We start from the raw sequence: 21,867 nt of genomic DNA on the forward strand, positions 1-21,867 counted from the left end.
GATGCGCAAGAAAGAAAGGGCCCATTGTTTTAATGTGCTTTAAGTACGTGAGAGCGTGTGAGGACTATAAATTTATAGCTTTACAACCTGTTATGCTTTTGATTTTAGAATAGCGAGAGTAAAAGTGATTTTAAGCTTTTATTAAAAACAATACAGACCAAGTAATGCTTATTTATTAATATTGTCTTTAAAAATTGCATGCGGATAAACAAGTATAGAATCTGATTACGCGTTGATTCAAATTATTCTAAATAAAGCGTTATAAAAATTCGCAACCTTTACCTGCAAATATTTCAGGTAATATTTCTGAAATTATTGTTAGTTGTTAACATTTGTTAAGTAATTTACCTAATTTTGTAATAATATTCAGTACAGTATAATTTTTGTAAATATGTAATTTTACAATGAATATAAACTATCAAAATATTAAAGAAGTACATAGGAATGGATTTGAAATAAACGTTGACCATACGATTCTGGACTATTTTTTGTATTGTATATTTTATTACGAAAAGAAATATTAAGTACACATAAAAAGGATTGCCGGCGCATATAATATATTTATGTATAAATAGTCGTTGTTAATAAAATTACGTCTTGTCTTTCTCTCATGCCTCAAGTCAATCACAAGGCACTGCTAAAACGATGAGAATCGCGTTATATAGACTAATATGTACATTTCGATCTCATCTCATGATTTAAAAGTGACGAAAGCAGTGGACATTGCATTCACGAGTCACTTAGTTTTTTTATTTTCTCATATAATAATCATACATATTTACAATACGTTCACATATACATACATTCAACAAAAAATAAAAGGAAATTTCGCTCAAATCGCACAACCTGATTCTCACTTTGAAAAATATTTTTTTCTTTTGCCTGTTTTACAGGAATATACACATGTATAATAGTCTATATTTATAACATTACTTGCACATCTCGGTCGAATTCAATGATAATAAAAACGCGTATCAATGCTGCCTTTGACTATTCGCTAAAAGCTACAGTTTCGTTGTTTTGAGTCGTTGTTTAACATAACGTTTCAAATTAATAAACATACATTTCTTAAAATTAGTGTGCAACTAAACTACGATTGCTTTTATACGCCCTTTTGCACAGAAACATCTTGTTCACACGTGTCCAATCATTATCAGGAAAATTTTTGATGAAATAAAGTGTAAATTAATTAGCAATTGTAAATCATTCATTCTTCTACGTAAAAATCCATTCGCTACACAATAATTTAATCTCACAACTTATTAGAACTTACTATTTTATATACAAAGTAACCGGAATATTTTAATGCCCGAGTAAATCGGGTTTGATAGTAGATTGTTAATAATTATAACATATGCATTATATAGGATCTGCAAAAGCTGCTTACTGAGAAAATTATAATTATTTGAGATTAAATAAACATTTACATTAAGTAAATATTCTACAGAGAAAAAAGATTACATACAATTAGCTCGAGACGATTTTTTCAAAATTATGCATAGAATTATTTGCGTAAATTTTACAAAATTACAGTGAAACTCAATCTACGCGTAATTACATTACGCATAGACGCGAAAATTGCAAATAATTTATTACTTTCAAGTTAATGCGCTGATGCCGTTCTAGTTTGTAATGATAACGACAATTGTTACTAGCAGTATAAAAAAATCATGGCTAGAAAAACTTTTATAGATACGCATGTAATGCCTTTGTTTCTTCTTTACAGTATACGTTGCGAAACGATTAATCTCGTTACTTAGTGATAACATATATACGTAAATTCGCTACACTCTTTCACATAATGCTCGTGCCACTCGCACTCGATAAAAGAGCCTTATTGGTTCGCATTCGATCTGCAATCCCACAGGTACGTTCAAACGCATCAGACGATTTTCGTCTTACTGACTACGTCATAGCAGACTATGTAAACATAGACGACAGCCGTTGGCGATTTCTTTTTTTGAAACGACGACCGCGGAACTAATGACTCTTTGAAATAATTTTAAATACTATATAGATCTCTTGAAATCTGCGTCATCACTGCGATACTATTACAATATTCTTTTTATAACAGTCGGCGTATACGTTTTTGGAAATTACAAATTAGAATAAATTTAAAACTATAACGAATTCGAGATACCCGCCAAACGGCAACGGGGCATTATATTATTTTAATTGCACAACGAAAGACCGCCTTACCGTCTATTGAAAGGATTTACAAAAAACTAGATTCTTTTGAAATAAAAATTGCATTAAATCTACGGCTAAAGCCACGTCTAACGTCGATTATTTCAGTCTCCAAAAAATCATCACAAAGCTACGTAAAAATCAACGTCTAAGCCGTTGGTAATTTCAACAAAATCACCTTCTTACTTACAATAAAAGGAGAACGTGCTCTAGGCCGGTAGGGCGTCATTTCGTTAACGAGGAAACATCAGAGTACTTATAGGTATAGTACACAGTTCGCGCGAAGCGGTCTCACTTCCGGCAGTTTTTCAGCGGGGCTGCTCTATCGGCAGGACAGCTTGCAGCAGAGGAGCAGGAGGAGACGTGGTATCTATCTGCGCCGGCAGTGCAGCTCCGCTCGGGGAGTCCTGATGGTTGCCGATGTGGTTCTGCTGGAGGATCGGTGCCGTTGGCTGGTGGCTGTTGTTGCTGTTGCTGCTGCCGTTGTTGTTCTGGCCGTTAAGGAACGAGGCCATTTCCATTGACGACTGTTGTCCGCTCTGCGTTTAGAAACATGCGTGTTCTTTCGTTCGTTCGTTTCGCTTCTTTTGAGATCTACAGCGTAGTAGCAGAGTCTTTTCAGACCTACGTGCGTGTTTTGACTGGGTTGCTTTTTTTATGACAGCTTGCGGTGTGATCAAGAGTATATAGCCGTAGAGAGGTAGCTAGTGTAGAGAGCAGCAGCAGCAGCAGAAGAAATCGAAAAGAAAACCTTTCTTTGTTTTCTACGCGAAGACTCGCCAATTATTGTATGGGCAACAAGTAGATTCGTCTTTGTTGGAAGTAAGCGAATTAATGAACTGGATCGTAACTATAATATGTACATTGTCCACAATCGAAAAATAAATAACTGTCGCAGGACAAAGACGAAGCGTGCGAGCATACAGTGATTGGCGAACCTCCATAAGCGTATGTGATATGAAGCTGCAAACTATGTATGCGAGAACACGTACGGTATAATACTTTCAGCTGAGTGGCGAGAGTGAATAACAGCAGCAGAGCTACACAGACTGTATGGGCTATTGACCAACTGGAGAGGCAGAGTTGTATAGAACAAGAAGAAGAGGGAGGGAGCGCAGAAGAGAGATGTAAATAGAAGACACAGCGCCGTCGTGATTTCTTCAATCAACCGCAAAAAGCATCAATCGCAAGTTTCATACACTGACCTTAGGCTGCATTGGGTCCTCGGTAGACTCGAGCCCAGCCAGTGGGTTAGACGTTATGTTTATCTTGGAATCTGTTATTCCACCGTTCATTACCCTTCCGTTAGTTATCGGTTTACCTGCAAGTAAGATTCACCGCATTATTGATCGGCCGATCTGTTTCGTCGGCGGAGCGAGGGCCGCGCGTTGAATGAAACGTGTTACCCACCCTGATCTTGCGAGGATTCCCGGCTCTGTTTGTGCTTGCTCCTCTTGTAGGCGACGCCGATGCCGGCGAGAGCTGCCAAGAGTATGGCGCCGCCCAGAACTCCACCGATGATCGCGTACATATTGGAGCTTCTGGCGCTCTCCACGGGGTTGACCTTGCTCTCGGCGAGGACCTGCGGTATCGGCGCCTCGGTTACGACCTTTCTCGTCTTTTGGCGCAAGATCTGTGAGAATTCGGAGGCCGCGTCGACCGAGAAGCTCTGCACCTTGAACTCGTAGGTGGTGTCCGGTTGAAGGTGGGATATCGTGATGTTGGTCGAGTTCTTGCCTTCAACGGTGGTCTTGATGTAGTCGCCGGCCGAGGTGGAGGCTCGGTGGTAAACGTAGAAACCATCGATGTCAGCCGAGCGATTCGTGTTTTGCCAGATGAGCAGCACTTCGTTCGGGCTCAGAGCCTCGGTGTGCGTCAGCAGCGGAATCGGCATCGTGTTACTCTCGAAGCCAGCCATGCGTGAGAGGTGGAACCGTACCTGCGCACAGGAACAATCGTAAGACAATGCCACAATCGAACCCAACACACTTCTGATTCGCGATACAAGATGCTGTTCAACTTACGGAGATCGGGCTGACGGCGTTATCGTTATTGGAATAAACAGCAGCGATGCGGAACCGATAAGTGTGGTCCGGCTGAAGATCGGGAACCTCGAACGACCTGACGTGACTCGGTATCTCCGTGTTGTGGGTCATCCACTTGGCCTGCTTGCTGTTGGGTTTCTGGCCGAGCTCGCGGTACTGCACCTTGAAGAAGGAGATCGGCAGGCCGTGGTTCTCCGGCACCGACCACCTCACCATCACCGAGACGTCCGACAGCCTTGTGACGTTTGGCTGATTCGGCGGCACCATGACATCTGAAACGTAAACGACGACGATTTAGCAATTGAACCTCCACCTCGCTATCCGTAATACTTGTTTAATCGAAACAAAAAAAAAAAAAAAAAAAAAAAAAAAAAAAAAAAAAAAAAAAAAAAAAAAAAACTTGTACCCAACATTCCAGAGTCCTTGCGCTTTCCATTCTTCCCTCTCCTCCGGCCGCCGACCCTCATATGCTTGTGGCCATTGCTGGACATCCCAAAGTCATTCCTGGACTTGTTGCCCCCGAGGTGCTGCTTTGGCGTCACCCTGAGATAGTTGTAGCCCGAGTGGGATCCGTATTCGTTGCTGGCCACGCACTGGACAATGCCGGCGTGCTTCTTCTCCACAAGCGAGATGTAGAGAGTCGAGCCTTTGATTTGGAGATTCTTACTGGTCGACAGAGTCTCGCCGTTGATGAGCCACTCGATGCTCGGGGCCGGGTAACCCGTGGCGTTGCAGGAGAGCTCGAGCTCGCCGCCTTCGGGGTAGATCGACAGTTTCGGCGCCTGGACAATTTTGGGCGGCTCGACGACCGTCAAGATGATCACGGACTTGACGTGGCCGGCTCGATTCGCCCAGACGCAGTCGTACTCGCCGCGATCCGACGGCTGCACGTTCACTAGATTCAAGCCCATCGGCGAGTAGCTCGACTTGGAGGGCAGGGAGCTTCCTAGTTTCGTCCACGTTACCTGAGGATCGAAAAAAATGTTGTGATGCATTTGAATATATAGGCTACAGTTTATATATAAATCCGAGCGGGAGTCTCGCAATCCCATCCCAACAACGAAAGACGGGAGTTCTCTCTCACCTGGGGCACGGGATAGCCGACGGCAAAGCATTCCAACGTGACATTCTTGCCGCGCTGCACCTTGTACTCGTGCTGGGGCTGCTTTATCGAGTAGGGCGGCTGATCCGTCGTATTTTCGTCGACGGTCAGCAGCGTCCGATGGTTGCTGGTGTACTGTTCGGAGGTTATGTAATTGTAGGCTTGGCAGCGGTAGTAGCCGGAATCCGTGGCTCTGGCCCTCTCGATAATCATGATCTTGCTGCCCGTCAGACTGGCGTTCTGGATCGGTTTGTCATCCTTGAAGAACTGGATGTCCGCCTCGGGCACCGAGTAGGGCACCGGGCAGGTTATGGGCACGTTGTTGCCGGCTCTAACGCGCAGGTGGACGTCACTCTTGTCGGAGAAGCGCTCGATGCGCGCCTGAGTCAGTCGGGCTGGATCCGAGGCCAGACCGCTCGTACCTGGAAACGAGGGTGGTCGTTTAGAGAGAAGTGAGAAATTTATGTTCTCTCTCGGGCCTCGAAGCGTCGATTTGCAGTCGTTCTGCTTTTCGAGTCTTTATTCGGGAATTTATCGTGTTCGCTTTGCTGGAAACACTGGCTGCTGCTGCGGGGAGGTGTGTATGTAATTTGCTCGGTCGGTAACACGGCTTTTAGAAGTGAGAAAATTGTTTTCCATCTTTACGACGCTCTCGTTCTCGACTGCTCGTTTTTGAAAGAGGCCAAATTACTACCTATAGGGTTTCTTTCAGCGAGTGTTTTCGCGATCTGTATACTTATGCCCCTTAAGACGTTCGAACGTTCATCCGCTGCAACTCACCGTAAAAAGCGATGCATCGGTAATCGCCGGCTTTGCTCGTGTCGTTGAAGGAGACGACGTATCTGGAAGTCTTGCCTCCGCCAGCGGATCCCGAGTCGAGGAGGATCCACTCGCTGGAGCCCAGCGGCCTGTGTCGCCAGACGAACCTCTCGGCTGCGAGATTCAGACTGCACTCGAAGTAAACCTCATCGCACAGAGGTGCGTCCAGTGGCTGCGGATGTCTCGTGAACACCATTCCCGGCTCCGACTTTTGACCTGCTTTACCGATCGACATTGATCGTTAGTTAAACAAAGTAACAATACTATATACTCCTGCATTCAAGAGCACGATTCGAATCGAGAAATTTACCGGAAAGCTCTCGAGAAAGACCCGCGTGTGTGCGATAAATCAGATTAACATCTTCCCGATACGTATGGCATATACGCGCCGCACTACGTCGGTAATTCACAAAGGAACTTTCCAACGTCGGTACGGCGCGCGGAATTTAAAATAAAATGACTCACCGGAGGCACAGCATCCCAGCGCGCAGAGCAGAACCGCGGCGATGCCGCACAACGTGGACGCTGGTCGCATCTTGACTCATTCTGAAAAAAAGGAGAAAAACGAGGACATGAGAAACACGTGTTCGACACAACAAGCGGAAGTTTTTCACCTGCGCTCTCGCTGTTTTTCCTATTTTTTTTCCTTCTGCGAGAAAGAGAGAGCCGAGGGTTTGCGCGCTCGACGCCGCGTGTCTCTAAAATTAACGGACGCGACAAGAGCCAGCGCCAAGAGGCGACGACGAGTTCATCGTGAAAATAGAACGCATTCTCGCATGCCGCGCATAGTGCGAACGGTGCCATCGATCTTACGCATCAGACGCTGCTACATGCGACGCTTATTCTTCGCGGGCGGCTTGGATAAACGCTTTTTTTTTGTTGTTTCTATAACGCAAGAGGAAAAGAAGGAGACGAGAGGGAAGTGGCGATTAAACGATCGTTATTCACACGGAGTGTCTAAATAAAAATCTCTCTGCTCTCGGTAAAAGCTTTGCCTTGTCAAAAAGAGCGATAAAACGTTTATTGTACCGCCGTAAAAGTGCTGGACACGGATCCCCTTCCGAAACCCAGAATATTTACCGAAGCTGGAAAAGCACGCGCGAGAATGAGATGATCGTAACTGCTGAGCGTTATTCAAAACTCGCGCCAGTCGCGTCAGCGCGCGTATTCCGCAACGCGGGGGGCAATTAAGTGCGCTCGAGATTTCACCGATATAGAAAGTATCTCCGGCGATTTTCACGAGAAGGAGAGAGGGAGATAAAGCGGGGATTCCCCGAATGGCCATATAAGGTAACGAAAAGCGCGAGCGGCCGCCTGTGCATGCGATCACACCCACGTAGAGTCTCTCTCTCTCTCTCTCTCTCTCTCTCTCTCTCTCTCTCTCTCTCTCTCTTTCTCGGCGCGAGAGTAAAAAGGTGAAAGAGCCGGCGGCGACGCGGCTTCGAGAATATTATGAATGACGAGAGAGAGAGAGATAGAGAGAGAACCGCGCTGCCGACGTATGGTGGGGACGAGAGCCACGCGCGCGTGTACATGTGAAAAATGCGGGAGGTGGGGGAGAACGTTTTTAACGCGAGAGCGTGCATGAATGGGCGCGCGCGAGAGCGCTGAATGAACGGGAAAGTCGCGCGGATTGCGTGTTTGTTATTGCCTTTTGATCGTTGCGGTTCTTTCCCGCGAGGCTTTCTCTCGGAGTTGGAACAGGGCGAGAGAGAGAGAGAGAGAGAGAGAGAGAGAGAGAGAGGACTGCAGTTATTTTTCTAGATTTCCACCGGATGGGACATGTTGCCGGCGCGCGGCTGATTTGTGAGAGTCGCGCGGGATTAATTGGGGCTAGATCTCGTCCCGTTGATTAATGCCGTATCGTACATCAGCCCGACGAAGCTGTCTAGAGGCATTTTCACGGCGTTAAAGTCTGTCTGATGCATACGCTTTCGTCACTTTCCCGCACATTGAAATATTCCCCTGCAAGCGTCGGGGATAAATAACGAGACATCGAAAAAGCCTCGCGCGTATCAAATCCATCCGGCGGCGGCGCGTATGCAACAATATTTTCCTTCCTATATTTGGACCATCCTCTCTGCTTTCGAAAGGCTCTATCAAGGCGACATCGACTCGCGTGGGTGGACCCATTCACAGCCGTCTGTCCGTATACACGCAGGCGCAGAGGTGTACTTGCGCTGCGCGGCGCCCACACGTCGTGATGCAGCACAGAGCCTTCTACACCTGGGGATTACGTGCGGAGAGGAAAGTGCAATGGTTGCGTTTTGCAATCTACTATACACTCAAAAAGTTCAGAAGCGACGAAGCTGAAGAAAATCTCGCGGACGATATAACTCATGCGTGATCCATGCAAATTCGAGTTCTCTCGAATTTTACGAGCAGAGAGCAATAAATTTCTCGTTCAGCGCCAGGGGGTCAAAAGCGTAAAACCACGCGCGCGCACAGCTTTCTAAATTCCTCCAAATTCGCATAAAGTAGCTTTCAAAACGAGCGTCTCGCATATACATCATCAGCTAAGCCAGCTCGTTTCGACTGTGCCCGAGCATCCCTCGCGTCGGGGAAAGAGAAAAGCCGCGAAAGCCAAAAAGACCGCAAAATGCAAACTAGCGGTCAGGTGGCGTGTAGAAGGGGCAACGCGCGGAGGCTCTCGAGCTTCGCATTATAGAGCTACAGGCCGCCTTCCCTACGTGCGTTTTCTCCGCTAATGTTGGGGTCCGCGCGTTTATTATAAATGCTGGCGCGATTTCGAATTATGCACATTGTTGTCGGGAGAAGAGAGTTAGTTCTGCAAATTTTCGAATTATGAGTGTTTGCATCCCTAATTAATAGCTACTGATAAACCGCACAAAAAAAACAACAAAACTTCTATTAAAACCAACTCGGAATTAATCGACGAAACCCAATCCGGACGAACCTGCGTCATAGAGCTGCCAGGGCGCATCAGGCTCAACCGTGCAGAAAGATAACCTTTATAGGTGTACGACAAGCCCAGTCGTGGAAAAAAAGCCGGAGGCGTTCCCGACTCGCAGCTCCGAAACACGTCGTTTATATCGTCCAGCAGAAGGAGAAAGAGCCTCTTCCCTTTTTCATCCTTTATGGTCGATCATAGTTGTTGCTTTTTTTCGCCTCGTGGCCGCCTTCTACGCGTGTTTATTTAGCTTCACGTCGTATACGGTTTCGAGAGAATCGATTTTTCTTCTTTTGGACTCGCGCGGCGGCCGCGTATAGAAAAGTCGCTGGAGTGTGACTTTGGCAAATTGCTGTGCCGCTGCTGTGTTGCTGCGAGGGGATCCATAAAGTTTTATGCCTCGATTCGGAGAGGGCATTTTTTACGGGTTCCTTTTGCCGATTTTATATCAGGTGCGGCCGGCTCTCTTTCTTGTTATTTAAAAAATTTTTAAAAATTTTTATTTCTTGCGCCGATTCAACCAGCGAATGGCTCTACGTTATAGCTAATCTTTTTTTAATTGCATTCGGAAGTTTCACAACACGCTAGTTATATCACTCATTCATAAAGTGTGCGAGATCGTTAAATATGTATCGCAGCCGGAAGTATCGATTCCATATTAGTAGTATCCGCTCGAGAGAACATAGGATCACGACGAGGACTTTATTAAGTAATAATCATAAACCAAGCCGCCGCGATACGCAGGCGTATATGTAAAAATTACTAAGTATCCTGCAAAAGCATATACACAACCTCTGAGGAATCTGGTTCCAGAGATTATAGCAGAAGGTATAGCAGGGGGAAGGCGCTGGGTGTTACGAGATTAAAAGAGTGACGTATCAAGATCGAAGCCGCGAGCTCATTTCGAATGCAAAGTCTCGCGCGGCCTATTTATGTGTGTGAAATATAAATTTTAGACCGTAAATTCCCGGAGATTCTTTCGCGCTTCCTTTATATAATATACAGTTATAATCGAATCTTCGACGGATTTTTCGAGCTTCTGATTATTATCCCGAATAATATGATCCGAGTGTCCGTTCGGTGTATGAGCGAGGCTTGAATTATTTATGAGAAATATTTTTGTGCAACCGCTCATTGACGTGCTCTGCAAAATCCTTATTCGATGCGAGTTATGCTTTATGGCCTCATGTAGCAAGTCGGCTGCGGCGATCTGACGCTTTCGAGCTCTAAATCATGCTTCAATGAGATGTGATTCAGTTAATGATACGAACATGCGAATAATGGTTGATTCGAGCAGCGCGTAGACGAGCTTTTGACATTCAAAATCATCAGCGAATTTTATAGTTAAAAAAACTCCTCACGCAGCACTTCCAAGCTATTGCCAAGCAGAAAAAATCCGCACACCAGATAGAGGCCGGTACCTATCGCGATAGCATCTTATCCAGACCAAGAGATAAATCCAACGATACGCGCGGAGTCAACGACGACAAACAATATTTCTCACGTACACAACGCGCTCCTTCCTCCCCGCCGGGCAAAAAGAAGCTACAGGCCGCGCAGTGAAAGATTAAGAGGTCGCAACCCATAAGCTTCCCGAAAAAGTACACGTGATACCCTGGGACGAGCTACCGCAAAAAGAGGAAACCAAGAATCCGAAATCGGAATATTCGCATACATATAGTCAGGGAGAGAGAGGGAGCTGGACAGTTGAGAAAAAAGGGTTGCAAAAGTATGCGCGGAGAGGAGGGAGCGAAGGATACAACCCGTTTCTGAAATCGCTCGACTCGAGACGCGATAAAAATCAACAGGTGGGATGTTCGACAAGTCGCGCGGCGCGAGCTGCGCTTTGTCGTTTATGCTTTAGTAGCAGGTGAACGAGGCTGGGGAGAGGTTATAGAGGAGAGAGGAGGAATAAAGTCGCGGCTGTTGCTGCTGCTGCGGCGGCGGGGGAGTCGAACACGTTTTTCGAGTTTTATGTTTTAATTCGGTTGGCAACGCTGCGATTTATGCTGGTCGATTTCAGCTCGTGAATCTCTCTCTCTCTCTCTCTCTCTCTCTCTCTTTGGATTTTTGAATTTTTGAGTTATGCGGTGACACGGAACTCTGAGGAATTTGTTTCTCGAATGGCATTTTGATTATTTGATTAATTTTTTTTCTGAATTCACGTTCATGCAAATCATCGATTTTACAATCGACGACATCAAGATGTTCGAGATAAAGATACGCGAAGGACGTCCTTTTCTACGTGAGCGATTTTTCGTGATATCGGAATATAGCGAGTGCGCGTATAAAACGAAAGAAGTGGAACTAAAAATAAACATCGTTTATAAGCAGCAGATAACGAAATATCTCCAAACCTGCGCCCCCTGAGATGACTCGAAAAATCCCATCCATTAGCGAATTCGCTCGACGAAGTTATAAAATTTATTACACGTCCGTCCGATCCTTTCTGCTTTTCATTCCCTCTGCACGTATACACAAACTACATTCGTTCAGAGCCATATACATGCATAAATCCACATACACACGTGCGCAGAACTGCTCCAGCTTTCTCTCTCTCGCTCTCACTCGCGAAAATAAAGAAGTCAAATTCCGCAGGAGCAGCGACTGTCAACCCGCTCGCGCAGCCGCTCCCGTTTTCGTAAGGAGAGAGAGAGAGAGAGAGACAGAGAGAGAGAGAGAGAGAGAGAGAGAGAGAGAGAAAGGTATACGGGAGGAGAAGAGAACGAGCTGCGCTGATTTTTTTTCGAGATCCGAGAGATTCTGCGGTCGGCAGCGGTAGCGTTTACACGCGTTATCGAGCCGGGAATATTGTTTCAGTCGGCGAATTTTAGATGCCGCGGTGCAGCTACCGTCTTGGGGACAGTCGAAAGCTGAGGAGTAATTTAATAGTGCGTTGGAGACGAGGCTTTTTCAGAAGGTTATACGAATAGATACGTGCGGTTATTCTTCTTTTTTTCATGTCGGTTTCGATCGCTTGCGTAAGTCGATTAACCATCGAACTTGCCGACGGTCTGTTTTACCGACCGACACGCATTGGACCTTTCATTCCCAACTTATGCATATACTCGAACAACGAATCGGCAACGATAAAAAAGGCTATATGTTTTCGAAAGCCGCTGGAATACCTCGATCCGGTCTCTCCCTCTTGTCGATTTTTCGCCGAAAAATTCTCCGAAAGCGAAGAATAGAAGGCGTGTGCTGAGCGCGAATCGGCGCCTCCGATCGAAGCCCAAGCTGCCACAACCGCCGCCGAAGCAGAAGAAGAAGAAGAATCAGCTCCGGTATGAGGCCCAGCGTGAGCGGGTTGACCTTCCGCATAATATACGTGCGCGCGCGGAGCGCAAGTCTCACGGCAGCGGCCCGCCGCGGGAATGTATATACGACGAGAGGCGAATGAAGCGGCGCGGAGCAACAGAGGGAAGAGGGAAAAATGCCGGGAACAATGAGCCACGAGAATAAGAGCTGAGGAAGGGAGAATTAAGATGGGTCTGTGCTGCTGCCGCTGCAGCTCGCCGTGTGTCTATATCGTAAGTATAATACCGTATACGCGAGAGGGTCTTAGAAGAGAGAAGAAGCAGTAGCAGCGACGACGACGACGGCGGCGGCGAAAACAAGAGAATTGCGCGGAATTGAAATGTACCTCAGATTGTAATTAATGTTAACAACTTTGTGCATGCGCGCGAGAGCAAGGTCACACACTTGGTCGACGCGCGGCTTAAATGAGAGCGGTAACAGGAGGCGCAAGTTCATATGCGCGCCGCCTGCGGAGATGTATAGGTATAGAGTTTAGCGCGCTCCAGCTCTCGGGGATTTTAATGAAGCTGGTACTGTTTTACCGACTGTAATTTCAGCGCGACGAGAGTTCTTTTTCTCGCGCGTAAACATTTTCCCCGCGGCTTTCAACGATGTACAAGTTATTTGTCATCCTGTGCTCGAACTTTACGTAATAGAACTTCCCAACAGACGAAAGCACTTGTCCGCCGGTAAAACAGAATTTCACCTCGATAGCCAGCTCCGAAAATCGCGATCGATCACGAGTGACGAACGCATCGGGTAAAGCCAGGCTGTCCGATCGAGCGCGGTGTATAATACGTCGGCGAAGGTAGCAACAAGCCCTAAAGAGAGGAAAAGGAAAGAAGAACGCGCAGAGGGGGAGAGGAGAACGTCGCGAAAATGCGAGCGGAACCGACGAACGAGTTCTCCCGCTCGGCCACGCACGCGCGCGCGCACACGCGTACGCACACACGCGTACGCACACACTTATAAACCGCAGAAGAGAAGAGCGCGAGAAGAGGCAACGGCAGCAGCAAGGCGCGGAGAGAAAGAAAAACACTTGTTCGGCAGGACTGCAGCGCGCCCTCTTCGGCGCAGCGAAGCTGCTGCCGCTGCTATCGAGGTGTGTGCCTGAGAGAGAGAGAGAGAGAGAGAGAGAGAGGGGGGGAGCATGCTGTGCGCTTGTACATACACGAGTATACACGTATAGGTATATAGGTACACGTTTAAGCGCTAAAGAATGAATCGCTTAGAAATTTTCTAATTTAGTGCGAACCAAAGAATTATACCTTTACCCATTATAGTATAAGGATTCGAAAACAAATATTTCGAGTAGTGAAGAACAAACCAAGCTTTGAGGGCACTCAGTTGCGAGGATACACCTGTGTCGATTTAATAAATCGAAATACACACATACGTTTCACAACGTTTATTTCATCACCGTACATCCAATTATCTCAAAGACACTCTCGTCTATGCGGGCCACATCGGAAAAAAAATCTAAAATCCACTTTCTACACCGAGCTCGAGCAATCGAACAACGCGAGAGACCCGTCCCCTCAAAAGTGCCCTCAAAGCATCAGCGAGAAGCTGTCCGAAGCGAGGGCGAGTAAAAAAAAGTGCAGGAGCCTCTCCTCGTAATATAATAGCCCCGCACGCGCACAACCGTCGCAAAGACTTCACGTGCGTATGCAAGTGCGCACACGTACACGGAGAATTTAACGCGCGGATTATTTGTTCTCGCCAGAGATTATTCGCTCGCCCGGCGCTGATGCGCCCTTGCGTAATGCGTCGGCAATGAGGGGGTGATTGTGCGTGTTTTTTTTCTTACGGCATTGTAACGGCTTTGTGGGTGGACATCTATGACGATTAAATTTCTAAATATTTCTTCTTTGAAAAACCTTTCGTCAGCCGCACTAACTCACGCGAAACGAGATCATTAGCGTATAAATTATACGCGCCTTGTCCGAGCGGCGCTAAAAGGCAGGAGGAAAAATAAATTTCCGCCACAGCGCGTGCGGATCATTAATTTCCCGCGCTAAAAATGAACGAAGACGCTCGATCCCGCAACCCCATCGAAAATAGTCGGCACAAGCCGTACATAACGCCGAGACAGAAGCTGCTCGATTAATCCACTTCCGAGAGTGGAAATTCTGCACCCACGCACTCGTATGATACCCCGTCTCTTTCTCTCGCGCATTGGAAGGACAGGAGTTATAGAGGTGCTGACGCAACGCCGGGTTTTTACGAGCGGAAAAGACGGAGACACGCGCACGACGTGAAAAGTCGGATGTCGCAGGCAAATCACGCCGGGGCAATAATAATATGATCTCCGCGCGCATATCAATTAGACAGAGAGGGAGAGGGAGAAGCGAACAAGGTATGCGGGACTATATGCGTCACGGTTAATAGTTCAGTCGCCGTTTCCGTAAATGGAGGTAAGCGCGCTGCGCGTGTACCTATATGTATATAATGTGGGATGATGTGCGCGCGCGCGCGCGCGCGCGTGTGCTATATAGCTGCGAGTTGGCTCGCGGGGAAATATGGTTTGTGCTTCAGATTGTCGAGAAAGAGATTTTCAAGAGCCAGGATGTGGTGGGCAGAATTTGTAGTCCGCGCTATAATATACGTCGGCGAGATGTATAAATTATTGATCGAGCGTTTTTTTCGGCGCTCTGCAGCGTGTTATGATGTTTATACAACGCTGCGACGCGAGAGATTACACTGGTTGGTGGCAAGGGCCCGGAATTCTCAAAATTGTTTTGATGCGCTTCTTTAATAAGCTCTACGAGCTCTTTAATATTTTTAAATAAAAATGGAGTCGTACATTGTTTATCATACTTTCGCCCCGTGTAACGGGACGTGAACATTATAATACGTTATTTTCAGCGAGCGTATAACTCACGGGAGACGCAGCTCTTCACCGCACTGCCACCCGCAAATGACCCTTAAACCAACCAAAGCAGCGTCAACCGCACACGCGTCCATAAACAAACGCAAGTCCGTCCTCATCTCCGTCGTAAAAAAAGCTGCGCGACCGCAACGGCGCCTAACCTGAAAATACGCGCATAAATTCAATCGAAGGAAATTCACGTGGTCGCGCGTCGATCGAACTGACCCGCATCAGATAGGGATGGCCATTCGCGAAATCGGAGGCGACGCACACTTGCGCGTACATTATGCGTGTACGCACATACACACAACAGGTGAATCGCCGGTGCTTCCCCCCTCTGCCCGATGTCCGGTTTTCGCCCTTTGCTTTCCTGGGACTTTTCGCGCGCACCTGCCCCTGGCGATTCGGCGAACGATGATGTGTCGCGTCTTTTGTTTGACGTGCGCTTGTGCACAACAACGGGTGCGATATATAGTTGTTCTCAATGTATCGAGGCTAACACGATGCAAGTCCATGTATAATGTAAAAAAACGAGAGCAGCCGAAGGCGTCTTCCGTAAAAGGGAATAAGCTTCATTATTTCGCCCTGAAAACATACGAGGGAAAACGCGGCGAGCGGTATACGACGCGCGTCACGTATACCGCGGAGAAAGAAGCCACAACCTCGGGGAATGCGAGACCTTAATTATTTCATATAATACGGCGCTTCTTCGTCCTATTCGTTAGAAATCATTCGTCGAATTTCACGCGTACACGCCGAGAGCACGAAGCATATAACGCTCATCGCGCTGCAGCGCATCGAGCGCATCCGAGATAAAAAGGTCAGCTGCCATAAATCAACTTTAGCCCACTTTTCCATCGGAACGATCACGTGCCTAAGTCGAGAAAAAAAGAAGATAAAGTTCATCGAACCAAGTATTATTGAGAGAGCTTCGTTTTTGAAAAGAAGAAAGAGAAAAATCTCACGCACGCGCACAAATCAGCCCCGATCATCTCGCGCACGACCCACGAACAAAGGAAAATCGGCACAAAAGCCGGCCGAAAAGAAGCAGAGACGCGGAAGTGCAGTATAAGAGATCCGCCTCTCACTCCACTCTCTCACTCTCTCACTCTCTCCCTCGCCGCGTGTGGCCCACGTGCAGCCGGCGATCTCTGGCTCACCCCCTGTGGCACCGGGGAGGTCCTCTTCGGAAGCTGCCCCGCACAGCTATATATGCACTTGACTGCGAGGGTCGCAGTATCGCGTACAGTGGGTATATCGGTATATAGGTATCGCCGTGTATGGAAGGAAGTTTCGCGTCCTTCCGCCGGGGTATATGTAGGTGCTATCGCCGGATCTGCCTCACGTTGTCGTCTAGTATTGGGCTTTGCTGATGGGAGACACGTATAGTGGAAGGGCGGACGCGCGCGGCAGACGACTGTGTCTCTTTTTTCCTTTTCGTGTTTTACGGAGGTGTTACGGATGCGCGCAGGGGACATGTGTGTGTCGACGCGAGAGAGCGGATCCTGCATTTTTAATGGTTTATTTTTTTCGGCCGGATAGCTCAGGCCGATAGAGACGCGGCGTACGTGCTGAATATTTAAACTCCGCGCGCAGGCTTCGAAGTTCGTCGAGAATCGTCGCTTCGAGTGACAGCAGGAGAAAACTCGCGCCGATTCGAAATCTGCAGCTCGGGCCGAACTCGAAGCCTCGTCTATCTGCCATCGACACTCCGAGCGTAAATTTTCTCTCTTTAAATAATGACGAGGCTCTGCTGATGATGCTGGCGAGTACACGGCCGTATGGGTTTCTTTTCGCTTCGGTATTTTCTCTCTCTCTCTCTCTCTCTCTCTCTCTCTCTCTCTCTCTCTCTCTCTCTCTCTCTTCTTCCTTCGCAAGAGCTGATAAGATAGGCACGCGTGCCTCGAAGTATAGAACCAAGACGCTCGTGTATGCGTATACGATATGCGTGATGCGCGTCGACATGTGGATATTATAGGGCGACGCTTTTACGCGAGCGAGAGATCGAGCTAGTTTTTTGAAAGACTCGTCGATGTTTTTTTACGATGAATGTGTCGTTTTATAAGCGTCGAATCTATTTCTGGTGGAATTTTCAGATGTCTACTGTTGCGTTGAGCAAGTAGCGTTATCGTTATTTACAGTCATTTCACAATCTTAATGTTTCAATTTGAGCCCGAGCATAGTTTTGCATTATTTAATAATAATAATAATAATAAATCTGCTCGAATAGATAAGCTATACACTGTACTTTAATGAAAGTACTCGAGCACGTGCTCAAAATGCTGAAGCTATACATCCACTATGGATATAAAAAAGAAACATTCGTCGATTTATAATTCAAGACAGGCCGTTGACTGCCCAAACGAGCCCAAATCAAAGTCCAATTTCCAACTCTCGGAGCGGAAGCAATAAAGCACTTGGCGCGAATTTCGATTCCCGAGACTCTCTCTCTCTATCTTTTCTTCTATCCAAAAACTCGAACAATAAAACGGAAGCTCTCTCTAGTATCGCATCACACAGGTCGCATACGAAAGCAACGGCGCGAGTATACCACATCATCGGCGCATCTCATCCGGAAGAAGTCACGTCATTGTCGAAGCTCTAACACAGCTTTATAAAAGCGTCAAGTTTCGTAGAATATCAGTACAGGCGAAGGACCGACATAATCGATAGGAACAGCGCGTCGGGCTATCGGTATAAACATAACAAGAGCGCCTAAGCAAAGACTTCTTCTCTTCTCTCAATTGCGGGCCTCGCCTCGAGATAATCCGGACGGAAGAGCGCAAACAGCGCTAATCTTGGCCTGGCTGACTGCATACGGCGATTTTGGCTTTTTTCATTTGGATTTATGGGGAGGGTTTTAGATACGACGCGGCGAGTGTTTGCTCGAGGCGAATTTTATGGGAGGAATTCCGTCGTCTTCTTTTTCCTTTTCATGGGAATCGGCGCGATAAAAGTGTGCGTAGGAGTTTCGAGAAATTTTCGAGAAGCGAGGATGCGACGCGACGACGGGTGTTGACTTGTCAAAGTGCGCGATGATATATAGGTGTAATTTATATTTGGGTCGGGTAATCGTAGGCTTGTCGAGCGACGACGATGAGACTGCGTTGAAAGGGCTTCCGTCATTCCTTCTTTTTTCATCATACGTGTGTTAGGACTTTTCGTGAACTTGAACTCAACGTTTGTTGGATTGAGAAAAATGTTCACTATTCCGGTACACACCGCCCCCCGAACAAAAAGAACAAAGCAAGACCGTCACTGACCAAACACTCGTACAATCGCATCGCGAGCCAGGGTCTGTCCCCCTCGACAAAAACAAACGACAACAAGCACCTCATCCTCCCGTCAATCGTCGCAACGACTGCATTTTTCGGGGCATTCTTCGCCTCCGCGTCTCTCTCTCTCTCTCTCTCTCTCTCTCTCTCTCTCTCTCTCTCTCTCTCTCTCTTTCTCTGTTTCTCGCCCGACAGGGAAAAAATTGACAATGGCGAAAATATCCATTCGTCGGGCGCATGAAACCCGATAAACTCGTTTCTCTCGACAAAAAGAGAAACAAGAGAGAACGACAAGTTCTCGAAAACTCGGGCGCAAAAAGCGCCAAAGAATGGAAACGTCGGGCAGCGGAAATTTCAAAGACCCCCGGGGCCACTTCTTGTTCGTACACCTATATTATACACGCGCACCTGGGGGGACACGACACGTGCATTGTGCGGCAGAAATTGCGCGCGAGACTGTCGCCGGCGAGACACAATGCGCGTGTGAAATTCGAGTGTGTACACAGTAGTGAGCCGGGAATGGGCATGCAGGGCCTCTGTGTGTGCGCGAGGTTATTAATGGATCGCCGGAATGCCGACAAATGGGCCTGATTTGGCCGCTGTTTAGGAGCTAAACGCCCGCGACAATAGCGACGAAATTCGTGGTAGTCGAGGAAAAAAACAGCTCTGTGTTGACAATGAGATTCACGCTGGAATGGACGTCTTCTGACGCGCCTGTAACGACTCTGTATTATAGCCTGATCGTCAGTTTGGATCCGATCAGACTTCATAGCAAACTCGGTCTATACCGATTCCGTTGGAGCGCACCGCGTATAATTACTGTTTTCAAAGCAGACTTGGAAAACATGAAAAGCCCTCGACTTTCCCTCGCTCAAAAAAAAATGACCCGCCCAACAAATTTCCCTCGTCCTCGCAAGGCCAGCCTAAACAGCCTCTCTCTATCCGTTAAAAGAGCGCACCAGCGGCAGAAGCTCCTCTCTCTCTCTCTCTCTCTCTCTCTCTCTCTCTCTCTCTCTCTCTCTCCCGTTCCTCCAACTGCTGCGGCGCATTCCTATCGCGTGCCGAAATGGTAGCGCGCAAAACGAGTGCGGAAACAAGAGGGATTTACTTCCCATGTCGCTCGTCTCTTTATTGCCGCGGCATTACTGCGCGCGGGACTCTCTTCTTTCTTCCTTTTCTCCGCCGCGAAGTGTGTATTTACGGGTTCACGCAGCAGTCGTAGACGTCGTCGTCTCGCGGCGCAGGTGGTGTTCTTTTCGCGTCTCAGCGGCGCGCGAACCGAAAATGCTCGACTCGTATTGAGAGATAAAGAGAGGCCTTTTCTTCAAAGAGTCCGAGCGAAATAAAGCAGGCATCGTCGAACCGATAACATCGGCTGCGTGCGAAGAGAAAATTCAAACAAGATCATCTCCGTCTCTGACAAACTAATACACAGCGACAACAAGGTATATTCCGCGACGAGTCTCATCCCCTCGCGTGCGCACGAGCGACGACGTATTTAAAGAATCTTATTTTTAGTGCTCCTTTCAACTTTTTACAGGCCGTATACTACTGTACGGCCGGCCGCGCAATCCGGCCGTGAAAGCGCGAGTAAGTTCAATGCTTGTCTGGCGGCTCTCTCGTCGAGAGATTGATCGGCCACTAAAGCCCGTGAAAATCGAGCAAAAAGCCCCCATCATCATGGAAGCAGTCTATAAAGCGCGTATATATACTTCGGTATTACAGGTGCCAGTAAAAGCCTCAACGAGCCCATCGCACTGTTTATATCGCCGCGTAATACACATATACTCGCCTCGCGCAGTAGCCCAGCCGCTCAATTATCCCTTTTATATTTAGAAACTCGAGCCGCCGGCGCCAAGTGCCGATGCTCCGCTGCACCGGGCGCCAAAAAACGAGCGCTTGTGTGTGTGTGTGTTTTGCGCGCGAAAAGAAGCTGATGCGGTAGTATACTTATGGTGTGTAAATATTGAGTGTGGGCGCGCGGAGTGTGTTTAGAAGCGCGCTGACACTTATTGGCTGCGCCGAGAGTAATGGTATTGTTGTGTGTACGAGCGTAAACAGGGGGGATTGCCTCTGTGTCATCGTCAGAAGTGCAGGACAGTCGGACTCGATGATGATGGGCCGGATTAGTCAAGCGAAATTCGAATCGGGCTTTTCCGCGCCGGGAAAAAACTCACCCTTTCCTCCAGCGGAGCATTCAAATCCTCGGCGCCCTGTCGCTGTTCCTGCTTGCGTCCGCCTCGGCAGCGACGCGCCGTTTCTCTCTTTCTCTTCTCTCTCTCTCTCTCTCTCTCTCTCTCTCTGTCTCTCTTCTTTCTTGGGGCTACTTGCTCTCCTCGCTACACCTCGGCGAGAATCGCGCACATCCCGGCGTTTCTCGAGAGCACGCGGAGTCCAGGTCACAAGTGCGCCAGTGATGGTCTCGAACGCGCACGTCCAAGTCTCGCACGAGGTTGTTCGGCGTAACGATGTTTCAGCGAGCCAGAAGAGTCACGAGCAGTCGCGCTCCATATCCGCCGAAAATCGCACGCAACTCTGCAGCTCGTCGACTCGGCGCGGCGCAGCGAGAGCGATTGGCTTGGCGTCCGGCGAAACACTGGAATGCAGACCGACGGGTTTTCGAGGCGGCAGCATCGTCGTCCGCCGCCGCCGCCGCAGACGCAAGGAGAGAAAGAGGGAGAAGGAGGGGAAGAGCCGCGGCTGCTATGCCCTGCGTGTGCTGATGAGTATACTCTCTACCTTCGCGGAGAGAGAGAGAGAGAGAGAGAGAGAGAGAGAGAGAGAGAGAGAGAGAGAGAGGGAGGCGGATTGGATCTGTTCCTTATTCTCCGGAGTGGCGCAGGGCCGTAGCTGACGGAGGGGGAGACTTTGGGACTCACGGAGGGGTAGGGGCCCGGGAAACACGTGTCCCCGGAGAGAGGTGAAGATTTTTATCTAGTGTATGGGAGAGACGACTGTCGGACGGACGGGAGCTTTTCCATCGAGACACTGTGGGACAGATTTTCCGGCGGCTGTTTTGGGACCGACGAGCAGAGGGGGCCCATTCTGCCGGTGTGTGTAATGATCTTGTTTCAGGTGCAACATAAGCCCGCTGATCGGACTGCCGGATAGCGGGTAAAGTGCCAAATTACTACTTGCTCTTGTTGTTACTCTCGTGAAAAGCTCGTTGAAACGTCGGCTCTGGGCCTTATCCGTTGATCGTTCTAAAGTGCACAATATAATCTCAATGTTTTTGCAGAGAGAGTTTATTGCATTTATACCGGTACATTGTTTTCAATTTGGTCTTCAGGAGCGGTCGTCAGAGCCGATTTCGAATCAACTTTTTGGGCTCGAGACGGAAATATAAGTTATCGCGAACA

General features: G+C 48.0%; 1 protein-coding gene across 4 annotated transcripts; it reads right to left on the reverse strand.

The window, feature by feature from the left end:
• Positions 1–482: 482 nt before the first annotated feature.
• LOC100117919 (interference hedgehog) lies at positions 483–21,116 on the reverse strand. Of its 4 annotated transcripts, none has more exons than XR_004227468.2 (9): positions 20,686–21,116; positions 6,619–6,699; positions 6,115–6,372; positions 5,317–5,756; positions 4,639–5,197; positions 4,212–4,504; positions 3,598–4,126; positions 3,180–3,508; positions 483–2,726 (listed from the first exon to the last, which is right to left on the reverse strand). XR_004227468.2 is itself a non-coding variant. In XM_001601984.4 (9 exons), the coding sequence occupies exons 2-9, from the start codon at positions 6,686–6,688 to the stop codon at positions 2,496–2,498; spliced, it is 2,493 nt and encodes an 830-aa protein (XP_001602034.1). In that variant the 5' UTR covers positions 6,689–6,699; positions 20,686–21,116; the 3' UTR covers positions 483–2,495. The 4 variants fall into 4 exon arrangements, 3 of the variants coding, with proteins under 3 accessions (XP_001602034.1, XP_016840959.1, XP_008205927.1); XM_001601984.4 differs by having other exon boundaries at positions 3,393–3,508; positions 6,115–6,369; XM_016985470.2 differs by having other exon boundaries at positions 3,393–3,508.
• Between the last annotated feature and the right edge of the window lie 751 nt (positions 21,117–21,867).

This window comes from Nasonia vitripennis, chromosome 4 (assembly GCF_009193385.2).
Source record: "Nasonia vitripennis strain AsymCx chromosome 4, Nvit_psr_1.1, whole genome shotgun sequence".
In the NCBI taxonomy this organism is placed as follows: Eukaryota; Metazoa; Arthropoda; class Insecta; order Hymenoptera; family Pteromalidae; genus Nasonia; species Nasonia vitripennis.

Bases quoted from the DNA above. Each gene is read 5' to 3' on its own strand.
- LOC100117919 (XM_016985470.2), bottom strand. From the start codon at position 6,688: ATGCGACCAGCGTCCACGTTGTGCGGCATCGCCGCGGTTCTGCTCTGC. The intron at 5,757-6,114 runs GTGAGTTGCAGC...CCTCGTTTCCAG, and splicing joins CCGATGCATCGCTTTTTACG to GTACGAGCGGTCTGGCCTCG. The intron at 4,127-4,211 runs GTAAGTTGAACA...TCCTGTGCGCAG, and splicing joins ACGCCGTCAGCCCGATCTCC to GTACGGTTCCACCTCTCACG.